Here is a 12,917-nt window from a genome sequence, read left to right as displayed (position 1 = left end):
AGAATGGAACTTTCATTCCATTCTAACCCCCCTCTGTGGTGTGGTGTGCGTGTTCCACTTGTTGCAGGGAGGGTGGAGTACTAGTTAGGAGTTAGCGGAGAGTACCCCGTGCTAGGGGAAGGCAGTAGGAGCATGTCCCTGTTGGACGAGCCCTGTCCAGGCCAGCTGGAGTATCTTCAGCTCAGCTAGACGTAGAGGCAGAGGCTTGGAGTCTCTGCAACCAGGAGTAAAGTGTTCCTTGGACAAAGCTAGAGACAGACCAGATTACAAAGTGAAGTACAGCCTAAGGAAGAAGCTGAGTTCTATAGCCAGCCTGTTAGCACAGCAGAGCCAGAGAACAGCAGAAGTAGCAGAGAGGAGTTTGCTTGCCACTGTTAATGCCAAAGCCTGCTGGGAACCAAAATAAAGCCTGTAAGCTGTTGGAGAAACGTTTATTCAAGTAAAGTTGTGTTCAACTTCATCACAAGGTCTGGACTCAAGTTATTTCTTCAGCCCCTACTACGACTACCCCTTTTGTCTGCTTTCGGAGGGCAACGCCTGGGGTCCAGCATATCCAGGTAGGAGCACCGTAACACATGCACAAAACATAAAGTGACATTATAGGCTACCCTACACCACTCTGGCATTCCTACACCTGGGTACCACCGTCTACTACATCACTAAAAGGGGCTCTGTGGCCTTGTTGCTTCATTGCAACTGGCGTCACAAAAAACATGTACCTTAAGGGACCCCAAGTAGTGCGCCCGACGACTTTATATAATCCAGATGTTTGCAACATCTGTAATGTTAATCTATGGGGTCGTGATGCAATGCATCTGTAGCAAATAATCCAACTATGTTGTGCAGCTTTGCCCTCATAGACCAGTACGACTACTAATACTGTGTACTGCTGCGACTTGCCTGCAACTTTATTTTCAAGTGGCTTTTTTTCAGTGAAATCATAGCTCTAAAATAGTCATGCAACAGCAAATTAGAGAACTTGTCTAGGGATTTTTTTTCTACAATTAATACCTTCATCTGTAGTCTGCCTGCAGATGCCACTGTGCTTGTTATTTTTTTCTTTTTTTTTTTTTCTTAATATGTTATTGAGTAGCAAAGGTACCAGGAAGAGGAGAACACCTCAGCTCTTCTCAGTGAGCCTATTCTTCCTCCTGTCTGTGACACTGTCTAATCACTGCACAGCCAAGGAGAAGACAAGCTGTTCTCGCAAGATTTGGTAAATCTCACAATGTAATCTCAATGTAAGTGAACATAGTACTCGCTAATCTTGTGGGAGCAGCTAGTCTTCTCCTTGGCTGTGAAGTGGTCTGCAGTGATTGGACAGCATCACAGACAAGGAGAAGAGGACGCCCAATGAGGAGAGCTGAGGTCTCCTCCTCCTGGTACCTTTTACTAGTCATTGCATATTAGATGCCAGAGCAGAGGGCATAGCAGTACAACGGAGGGGCCAAACAGAAAAAAAAAAAGCTCAATCGTATCTGCAGATCCATATGGGGGCGGGGCGGGGGGATTGCACTGACATTTCAACATGGCCAATCCTGAGGAGAACAGACCCTTGTATTCTTTCTTCAGCAGTTGCTTCATTTTGCGTTTAGGAGGAAAATGAACACTATAATAATCACTGTTAAACTGTAATAAAAATGTATTATTTCAGGAACTTGCTGATCTCAACCCTAGAGTTTAGCAACTATCCCGATAAATTTCACTTGCTGCTACACCTAGAAGAGATACAAATGGAGATTGACATCCGGAAATACGACAAAGAACGACAGACAATGGAAAGAGACAGAAATCTCCTAATTCTTGATGTAAGTGAGCTTCCGCTGATTTATTTAATTTCATAATAGCTGTGAGGTCAGTACGCTCTAATGAACCAACCTTGAGAGGGCCTCTCAACACATTCTCACCTATGATCTAAGCATCCAGGAGGATTCGGGTTCTCTAAGGGTATGTTCACACAGTGGATTTAGGTTCCAATTCCATTGCCAACTGTGTGGTGTCTACCTCCCATTGTTCACAATGAAACGCCAGGCTGCCAGTCACATGGCCAATGGCTTAAAGCTGCAACTGTACTAAGAAAGGACATGTCTTGGTGCGGTGTCAAGATGGCCGCTGCTGGAAGCCACAGCAGTTTACCACTGCACAAGCCGTGGTGGATTTTGCTGCTAATTATCCAGCGTATTTTGCAAAGGCAAAATCTGGTGTTTGAATATACCCTAAACAATGCTGTTACCTATTTTCATTTTAGAAGTTGCTCTGGAGGGGAGAACTAAGCCCTGACACATTCCTGCTGCCGCTGCACATTAGTCTACAAGGAGTTCCAGTCCATAAGGGCCTGTCGCCATTCCTGAAATGTCTGTTTTACAAAATTATTATATTCCACAGGAATTGATAATTCTGGAGCACTTTGTCTTAGAATTCCTTTATAGTGCCGTTCATCTATTATTCCTATTAGAAGTTTATTAGTAAATTGCCAACTGGGTGTTACCAGTGGGGAGTGGCCTTGCACAGCCTGGCACTATCTAGTCAGGGCTGTCCATGTCACACTGGGCAGGGACACAGCTTGTGGTAGCACCCAGTTGTACGTTTATTCATAAACATCTAGTAGGGATAATAGAGGAATGGCATAGCGTTATATGGAAAGATACTCCAGAGTTGTTGTTATATGGGGAATGCAGGTAGTTACTAAACCAGACATGTCAGGAGAGGTGACAGGTCCTCTGTCCAGGATTATAAAAAAAAAATTATTCCCCCTGCCCAGCAGTACCTGTGACATGATGAATATTTACCTGATCCATGGATCTTGGACTGTCTTCATTGTACTCTGGTCCCTACCTGTCAACTTCGTCAGGGACGTGCACAGCTGCAGCCAATCACTGACCCAGAAGTGACGTGCTGTTTGGGGGGACCTTACCACTGACACCACTCATTGGCTGCAGCAGTGCACGTGACTCCATCCATAGAGTAGACAGCCTGGGAGCAATGGAGGTGGAACAGAGTGGTGGGGAGCAGGTAAGTACAGATCTGTTCACAGGTACTGTAGGTTGGGAGGCAGGTGGTTGTTTAAAAAAAAAAATCCTGGACAACCCCTTTAACCACCTAACTGTTTTGCCCGGGGCCAACTCAGGCATTGGGAAAAGTACTTAACTTAGCTGGGCTCGGGCAGAAAGTGGAGGGGGGAGGGCTGTTTTAGATGCTGCTATCTCCTGAATAGTAGCAACTAGTCTTGTTTGAAAGCTGACATTCCAGGCTTTCTTTGAAGACCAAAATGACAGCTAAAGTCCAAGCAACAGAGGATAAATCACTGTTAGAAATTGAGTCAGGAATAATCGCAGGAAAAAAACTACTTTCACTTTCAGCAGTATTAACGACATTCCAGTTTCTATGACTGATATCTTCCCCTGTACTGAACAGATTTCTGTCATTCTGGTATTGTCTGAAGGCTTGAAATATTTCAAACAATACAAGGCCCATATCTCTAGCTGGTACCAACCCAGAGATATGAGAAGATAAAACAGGGATCCCCCTCCCCTTCAGTCTGGAGGAGAATGAGAGAGCAGCTACAGAGCTGCCGGCTGCAGGGGGAGAAATGTGACATTATCATCATTGTAGTGACCCAGATAATAAAATCATGTTATTTTTACCACACAATAAACGCTTTTAAATAAACATTTAGACAAAACTGCTAGAACACAAAGGGGTTAAAATGAATTATGTTACTAAGCGGTTAAAAATGCTATAGTTTCCCCTGAGTTGTGCACCAATAAGATTTACTGCAGACACACAATAAAAATCTTTACAGTTTAAGAGGTTAAGATTAATGTTGATTGAGCATGCCTGGCCGAACACTAGTTCGGCTCGAGCATCTCGATGCTCGGCACATGGCGGTACTTGGCCGAGTACTGCATGTGCTCAAGCGCAATGCTCGAGTCTCCTCCCCGCACGTTTGTTGGCTGCTAAGCAGCCAATAAATGTGCAGGGAGGTACTGGCATGCACTGTAATGCCGTAGACATGTTGGCTACTGGCATTACAGTGATTGGCTGGCCGGAATGCTATAAAGCACCTGATGACACGTGTTCGGCTCAGTCTTAGTCAGGGAGAGCTGAGAATAGGAAGAAAGACAGTGTAGGGAGTGTTATTGAAAGATTTTTATTACAAAAACTTTTCAGAGACCCAAAAGTCCTTTTAGGGACTATGGTGTGTGACAGCAGCAATATATATTTTTAGAGCATCCTGCGCTAAATAGCGTCTAATAGGCCTCTGCAGACAGTTAAATTATCCGCGCCACATCTCCTGTGTAAAGTGTGCCCATCCCTAAAATATCAGTGTCATCCAGTGTACTCTTTCCGTAAACTGTGTCCGCTGCGGACAGTTAAATTATCCGTGCCACATCTCCTGTGTAAAGTGTGCGCATCCCAAAAATATCTGTGACATCCATTGTACTTTTTCAATAGACGGTGTCCGCTGCGGACAGTGAGATTAGCTGCACCACATCTCCAATGTAAAGTGTGCGCATCCAAAAAATATCTGTGACATCCAGTGTACTTTTTCAATAGATGGTGTCCGCTGCAGATAGTGACATTACCAGTGCCACATCTCTAGTGTAACGTGAGCTCCTAAAATTATTATCTGTGACATACAGTGTAATTTTTACATAGACGCTTTGGATAGTGACATTACTGGTGGTACCTCTTCCCTGTATAACGTTTCCTCATCCCAAATACCTGTGACATTCCCTGTAATATTTTATTAGCCGCTGGTGACAGCATTGACATTATCTGTGGGATATCTCTTGTGTGACGTTTCCACATCCCAAATAACTTTTTACATTTTTTTGCGTATACACGTCCAAATCCTACGCTACTGTACGTGTGACATACTTTCAAGCATATATCACATTTAAAATAAAGAAGGCGAGCAGTAAGGGATGGGGAAGTGGCCATGATGCTGATTCTGCACGCAGAGGCCGTGGCCCTGGGCACGTTAAATCTGTGCCTGCTGCCAGAGCACAAGAAAAAGAGTCATCCACGATACCTAGCTTCAAGTTCCAGTTTGCAGGGCTGCGCAAGACACCACTTTTGAAGTCAGACCAGTGTGACCAGGTGGTCGGTTGGATTGCAGCAGATAATGCTTCCAATCGGTTAAGCACCACCCTGTCTTCCACCAAGTCCAGTCTTGATACTCCTTCCTCCCACCATGGAGAGTCTGGCCAAACAAGAGATTCCACACTCGGATATTCCGAGGACCTCTTTTCCTCACCAGTCCTTGATTTGGCACTCTCGCCAAGCACGTTTGAAGAGGGACAGATCTTGTGCCTTGATTCCCAAAACTCTTGAGCATCCACAGTCACAAGAAGATGATGGGGGGAATGGCAATTACTGTTTAATAAGGTGGATGATGATGAGACACAGTTGTGAAAAACTCAACAGCAATTACTGTCTCAAGAGGTTGACGAAGAGGATGAGACACAGTTGTCAATCACTGAGGTTGTGGTTATGTCAACAAGTCAGGAGGATGAGTAGAGTGAGGAAGGGGAAGAGGAGGTGGTGGACGATGAAGTCGCTGACCCAATCTGGGAAGGTAGAAAGCCGAGCGAGGACAGCAGCACAGAGGGGGAGGGATCTGCAGCACCAAAACAGGCTGGAAGAGGCAGTGAGGTGGGAGAAGGCGGGCCACACCAAACAGGCCCGAAACTGTTACACAGAGCACCTCCTTGCGGAAATCTTCCCTGCCAAGGGATAGGTGTTCCGCAGTATGGTGCTTTTTTGAGGAAAGTGTGGACAGAGGCCCCAACAATTAGGCATTAGAGACGTTGCGAACATAAAATTTTCCCTTCGCGAACGCGAATTTCTGCAAATGTTCGCAAACGGGCGAACCGCCATAGACTTCAATAGGCAGGCGAATTTTAAAACCCACAGGGACTCTTTCTAGCCACAGTATGATGGAAAAGTTGTTTCAAGGGGACTAACACCTGGACTGTGGCATGCCGGAGGGGGATCCATGGCAAAACTCCCATGGAAAATTACATAGTTGACGCAGAGTTGGATTTTAATCCATAAAGGGCATAAATCACCTAACAATCCGAATTTTTTTTGAACAACGTGGTTTAAAACATCCAGTGTGTGTATACGATCAGGTATGATGTTGTATCTATCAGGTAGTGTAAGGGTTACGCCCGCTTCACAGACATTGACAGACCAAACTCCCCTTTTAATGCACCGCAAACCACCGCAAACAGTCCATTTGCCCAACCGCAAACTTCCCATTTGCACAAGGTTGGATACCAAGCTAGCCATGTCCCGTTGATGTCATTGAAGGTTTCTTCCTCCACCCAGCCACGTACAACACCAAGGGTCCCGGAAAGGTGAATTGAATTGATTTTTCGAATGGGGAGATGGTTAAAAAAACACTGGCTCCCTCCCCATTGTTTGAAACCACGCCATGGTCACTGCGTCTGCGCCGTGCAATTTACTGTCACACCCGATATGAGTGGTATTTTCTGTAGTTCTATTCTCATCAGTTTAATCCCTGTTACATCCCATATCAGGGATTGCCTTTTGTGAAAAAAAAATTTGGCCGGGTACCTTCGACTGCCTTCACAGTGACAGACCAAACTCTGATTTTTGATGAATTGATTTTAGGAACCGGGAGATGGAAAAAGCAGCTTGGTCGGTCCTCTTACTCCCAAGTTGGGGCACTGTGCGTGCACGGAGCAATGTGCTGTGACACCCTATATGAGTGGTGTCTTAACTAGTCCTATTCCTATCAGTTTAATCCCTGTTACGTCCCCTATCCGGGGACGTGTGTCGAATTGATTAATCATTGTCGAATAAATGACATCCTGAAATAATTTTGTTCTGAGCTCCGTACTTGCTTTGTATTGGAATTGATGGGGATTTTTTAAATTGTCTGCATTATTTCTAATAAACTATTAAGAGACTTTATTATGTATAATATTATGTATTTATAAAAAAAAAAGAAAAAAGAAAAATAATTATCCAGCTGATCGCTTTTAGTCTGATCATAATGAAGGAGGTAATCATAGAGGTGATCATAGAGGTGATGATCGCTTCATTGTGATACGCAAGCCCTTCACCACAACAAGGTACCGATCACGAAGGGGAATTGACACATGTATGTGCCTTTTTTTTGTTTTGTTTTTGCAGCCACAATGCAGCACTAGAGGCCAGAAAAATTAGGCATGTACACATGCCTGAAAAACTAGGTAATGTTGCAGCCGCTGCTGTAGCAGCGGCCGGAAAAATTGATGTTTTCCAGGCAGAAAGGTGGCTAAAACATTGCGGCTTGAACCCTAGTTGGTGGCGGAAAATTCACGAAAGTCATCCGGTATGCAGACATTAAATACAGCAGCGTGGGGACCATTTTGAGGCCAAGGCATGTCATCAGGCCTTTTGTTAGTCAAACGTATCCCCCACTGTCAGTCCCTTCGGGATCCATGCCTCATTCATCTTAATGAAGGTGAGGTAATCAACACTTTTTGGACCGAGGCAACTTCTTTTGTCAGTGACAATGCCTCCTGCTGCACTGAAGGTCCTTTCTGACAGGACACTTGAAGCGGGGCAGGCCAGAAGTTCTATCGCAAACTGGGATAGTTCAGGCCACAGGTCAAGCCTGCACACCCAGTAGTCAAGGGGTTCATCGCTCCTCAGAGTGTGGATATCTGCAGTTAAGGCGAGGTAGTCTGCTACCTGTCGGTCGAGTCGTTCTCTAAGGCTGGATCCCGAAGGGCTGTGGCGATGTGTAGGACTGAAAAAGCTCTGCATGTCCTCCATCAACAACACATCTGTAAAGCGTCCTGTCCTTGCCGCCGTGGTCGTGGTAGGAGGAGGATTACTTTTACCTCTTCCCCTGTTAGATTCACATTGTGCTGTGACATCCCCCTTATAAGCTGTGTAAAGCATATTTTTTTGTTTGGTTTTGAACTGCTGCATCCTTTCTGACTTTCGATAATTTGGTAACATTTCAGGCACTTTCTGCTTATACCGGGAGTCTAGTAGCGTGGCCACCCAGTACAGGTCGTTCTCCTTCATCCTTTTTATACGAGGGTCCCTCAACAGACATGACAGCATGAAAGACCCCATTTGCACAAGGTTGGATGCCGAGCTACTCATTTCCCATTCCTCGTCCTCACTGATGTCATTGACGGTCTGTTCTTCCCCCCAGCCACGTACAACACCACGGGTCCCAGATAGGTGACAACAACGAGCACCCTGGGATGCCTGCTGTGGTTGGTCTTCCTCCTCTTCAAAGCCACATTCCTCCTCTGACTCCTCTTCCTCATACTCCTCTTCCAGCGTTGCCGCAGGTCCGGCAAGCGATGATGACAAGGCTGTTTCTGATGGTGATGGTGACCACAACTCTTCCTCTTCACGCTCATCTGCAGCCTGATCCAGCACTCTTCGTAGGGCACGCTCCAGGAAGAAAACAAATGGGATGAGGTCGCTGATGGTGCCTTCGGTGCGACTGACTAGGTTTGTCACCTCCTCAAAAGGACGCATGAGCCTACAGGCATTGCGCATGAGCGTCCAGTAACGTGGCAAAAAAATTCCCAGCTCCGCAGAGGCTGTCCTAGCACCCCGGTCATACAAAAACACGTTGACGGCTTTTTCTTGTTGGAGCAGGCGGTCGAACATTAGGAGTGTTGAATTCCGACGTGTCGGGCTGTCGCAAATCAAGCACCTCACTGGCATGTTGTTTCAGCGCTGAATGTCTGAAAAGTGCGCCATGGCCGTGTAGGAACGCCTGAAATGGCCACACACCTTCCTGGCCTGCTTGAGGACGTCCTGTAAGCCTGGGTACTTAGACACAAAGCGTTGTACGATGAGATTCAACACATGTGCCATGCACGGCACATGTGACAACTTGCCCAAATTCAATGCCGCCAACAAATTGCTTCCATTGTCACACACCACTTTGCCGATCTCCAGTTGGTGCGGGGTCAGCCACTGATCCACCTGTGCGTTCAGGGCGGACAGGAGTGCTGGTCCGGTGTGGCTCTCTGCTTTCAGGCAAGTCAACCCCAAGACAGCGTGACACTGTCGTATCCGGGATGTGGAATAGCCCCTGGGGAGCTGGGGGGATTCAGTTGATGTGCAGCCAGACGCCGCAGCAGAAGAGGACTCAGCCGAGGAGGTTATGGAAGAGGATGGAGTAGGAGGAGTAGAGGAGGTGGCAGTAGGCCTGCCTGCAAGTCGTGGCGGTGTCACCAACTCCGCTGCAGAGCCACGCATTCCATGCTTGGCAGCCGTCAGCAGGTTGACCCAATGCGCAGTGTAGGTGATATACCTGCCCTGACCGTGCTTTGCAGACCAGGTATCAGTGGTCAGATGGACCCTTGCCCCAACACTGTATGCCAGAGATGCCATGACTTCCTTTTCAATCACTGAGTAGAGGTTTGGGATTGCCTTTTTGAAAAAAAATTCGTCCGGGTACCTTCCACTGTGGTGTCCCAATAGCGACACATTTTTTGAAGGCCTCAGACTCCACCAGCTGGTATGGTAAAAGCTGGCGGGCTAAGAGTTCCGTCAAGCCAGCTGTCAGACGCCGGGCAAGGAGGTGACTCTGTGACATTGGCTTCTTACGCTCAAACATTTCCTTTACAGACACCTGACTAGTGGGCAGATGAGATGGAACTGCTGAAGGTGAGAGGCGAGTGGCGGGTGGTTGAGAGGGGGCAAGGAGGACAGCAGTGGTTGACTTGGTGAAGATGCTGGACCAGGAGGAGGATGGTGGCTTTGAGCTTGTGTGCTGCTTCTACTCGTCATCATGTGTTGATCCCATAGGCGTTTGTGATGTGCGATCATGTGCCTTCGCAAAGCAGATTGTACCTAGGTGGGTGTTGGATTTCCCACGACTCTGTTTCTTTTGGCACAGGTTGCAAATGGCATCGCTGTTGTCAGAGGCAGACACACAAAAAAAATGCCACACTGCTGAGCTTTGCAATGACGGCATTCTGGTGGTGGCAACAGCATGCGTTGATTGGCGTGCTGTCTGGCTGACCCCGGGTGCCGATACATGCTGTCTGACTGTGCCACTAGCTCCTTTCGACGACCTCCCCCTGCTTCCAACTCAACTCCTCCTTCTCTCTGTCTCCCCTTCTGAACTTTCCCCCTCTTCTTCTTCTCTTCGAGCAGGCACCCACGTGGCATCCACGGCCACATCGTCATCATCAACCACTTCACTTGTATCTGACACCTGAGCAAAGGAAGCAGCAGCGGGTACAACATCATCATCATCATCATCATCACACTGTACGTCCATGTGTGTAATGCTGCCTGACTGAGAGATATCCCTGTTATCTACATCCTCTGGCAATAATGGTTGCGCATCACTAATTTCATCCAACGGATGTGTAAATAACTCCTCTGAGGGATCAAGTGAAGCGGCTGTGGGGGTAGTGGTGGTGGTGGCGGCGGGCGGGAGAGTGGTAACTTGAGAGCAGGTGATCAAAGCTGAGCTGTAGGAGGATGGTGCGTCAAGGTTCTTAGCGGAAGCTGTTAAAGATTGGGTGTCCTGTGTAAGCCAGTCAACTATTTTCTCCGAATTTTTGGGGTTCAGGGTACGTGGCCTCTGACTACTGGGCATTATTCCAGGGCCAGTGGAAATCACAGCACCACGACCACGACAGCCCCTTCGGGGTGGCCTGCCTCTGCCTGTCATTTTTTTTTTAGATAAGTGGTACTATGCGTGCAAGGTACTTTTCCACCCTATATAAGTGGTGGGCTGTGGGCACAGTACAGTCTGTGTGGGCCTGACACACACGGGCTTGCAACTGTAATTATATCACAGAAAAATGTTAAATATTTTTTTTTTTTATCTGCAAGGTATTTGAGTGAATGACACCCTGTAAAGGTATGAATGGAGGCCTAGCCAGTGGCCACAGTACAGTCTGTGTGGGCCTGACACACACAGGCTGGCAAATGTGATTATATCACAGAAAAATATTAAATATCATTTTTTTTTTATCTGCAAGGTATTTTCTGTCACACCCTGTATGAATGGTGTGCACGTGCTGTCTGTGACTGAGCCTGCAGCCTCTCACACACGGGCAGCCAGGCAACTGCAACATATATATATAAAATAAAAAAAAGCACACTGATGTACCAGCCCTGAAAAGGGCTTTTTGGGGTGCTGTCAGGACGCTGTCCTTATAGCGATGAGTCTGTGGACACAGAACAATGCCCTAGCTAACGCTTTCCCTATTGAATCAGCAGCAGCAGCACTGTTTCTCTTCTCACTGAGAATGCAGCTTCCGAATGAATCTAAAATGGATGCTGTCCAGGAGGTGGGAGGGTCTGCTGCTGATTGGCTGGAATGTGCCTGCTGACTGTGAGGTACAGGGTCAAAGTTTACTCAATGATGTATAGGGGCGGACTGAACATCGCATATGTTCGCCCGCTGCGGCGAACGCGAACAAGCTATGTTTGCCGGCGAATAGTACGGGCCATTATGTGGCTGGAGGTATATTAGACGGTCAATGGATATCAATTTAACTAAAGGCCAGTGGACTACAGGCCCCAAAAATTATTCATTCACCAAACATAAAACATCAAGTGATTATGTGGTTCGAGGTATATTAAACGGTCATTGGATATCAATTTTACTGCAGGCCAGTACAAATACATGTCAAATACATATGTTTAAAAGAACTAAAAGTATAAAATTGGATTAAAAACATGGCTAACAAAATCCCCCCTCTTGAAAAATACTCAAATGATAATAGTTGAAATTCAAAAACACGTGGTCGTCACAGGTGTTGAATTCCTTGGAGGTCCCAAACATTAGGCATTCACCGGACAGAAAAGGACTTTTATGCTGCTGTATTTATATAAGACAGGAACCATTATTTGTTCTGGGTGGCGGGAATGTGTGGGCTGGCATGAGGAAATTCAATTAAACGTGGTCGTCACAGGTGTTGAATTAACCGCTTTAAGTCCTCCCATAGGATATAAACGTCCTATGGGTGGACCTCTATTTCTGAAAGCACGTTTTAAAACGTCCTTTCAGAAATAGCAGCTGCTGATCGGGTTGTCCGCTGTCAGTGACAGCAGGGCAACCCAGAGATAAGGCAGGGACAGTTCCCAGGTGTCCCTGCCTTCCGGATCGCTGCAGACACAGCGCTCACAGAGCGCTGTGTCTGCAGAGCAGGAAGCGCTATGCGCTTCCTGTTCCGGCCCGGCGGTCATGTGACCGCCGGGACCGGAGCGTGCAGGAGCTGTGTGAGGTCTTACAGAGACCTCGATCAGCCCTGCTTCTGAGGCTGTACAGCGCAGAATCACGCTGTACAGCCTCTCTGGGGGGTGCATTTCTTCTGTAACTGGGGCTACTATGTCAGCCCCAGTTACAGGAGAAATCAACAGTGAAAAAAAAAAGAAAAAGTGAAGCAAATGTCCCCCAGAGGTCTTGTATGACCTTATGGGGGACGAAAAGTGTAAAATGAAATAAAAAAAAATAAAGGGTTGAAAAAAAAAAAAAAAAAAAGTTTCACATGTAAAAAAAAAAGGTCCCCAAGTAAGGAATAATAAAAAAAAAAAAAAAAAAAAAATAGAAAAAATAAAATAAAATTGACATATTTGGTATTGCCACATCCGTAAAAAACAGCTCTATAAAAATATCACATGAGCTAACCCCTCGGGTGAACACTGTAAAAAAAAAACTGTCAAAACAAGCAATTTTTGTCACCTTGCATCACAAAAGGTGCAACACCAAGTGATCAAAAATGCGTATGTCCCACAAAATGGTACCAATAAAACCGTCACCTCATCCCGCAAAAAATGAGCCCCTACATAAGAAAATCTCTCAAAAAATAAAAAAACTATAGCTCTTATAACATGGAGACACTAAAACATCATTTTTTGGTTTCAAAAATGCTATTATTGTGTTAAAGTGAAACAAA

The 12,917-nt window shown here is 46.3% G+C and overlaps 1 protein-coding gene across 1 annotated transcript in view; it reads left to right on the top strand.

Annotated features, from left to right (window-relative positions):
- The window catches only part of LOC122932196 (putative helicase MOV-10), a 174,900-nt gene that overhangs the window by 81,999 nt on the left and 79,984 nt on the right, over window positions 1-12,917 (top strand). The window contains exons 7-8 of the mRNA XM_044286474.1: window positions 468-557; window positions 1,655-1,808. Coding sequence (XP_044142409.1) covers window positions 468-557; window positions 1,655-1,808 — 244 coding nt within the window. The remainder of the gene's footprint in view (window positions 1-467; window positions 558-1,654; window positions 1,809-12,917) is intronic.

The sequence above is a fragment of the Bufo gargarizans genome, chromosome 3 (genome assembly GCF_014858855.1).
Source record: "Bufo gargarizans isolate SCDJY-AF-19 chromosome 3, ASM1485885v1, whole genome shotgun sequence".
Taxonomy (NCBI): Eukaryota; Metazoa; Chordata; class Amphibia; order Anura; family Bufonidae; genus Bufo; species Bufo gargarizans.
Note: the sequence above shows the minus strand (reverse complement) of the source record. Positions and strands in the feature narration are given on the sequence as shown.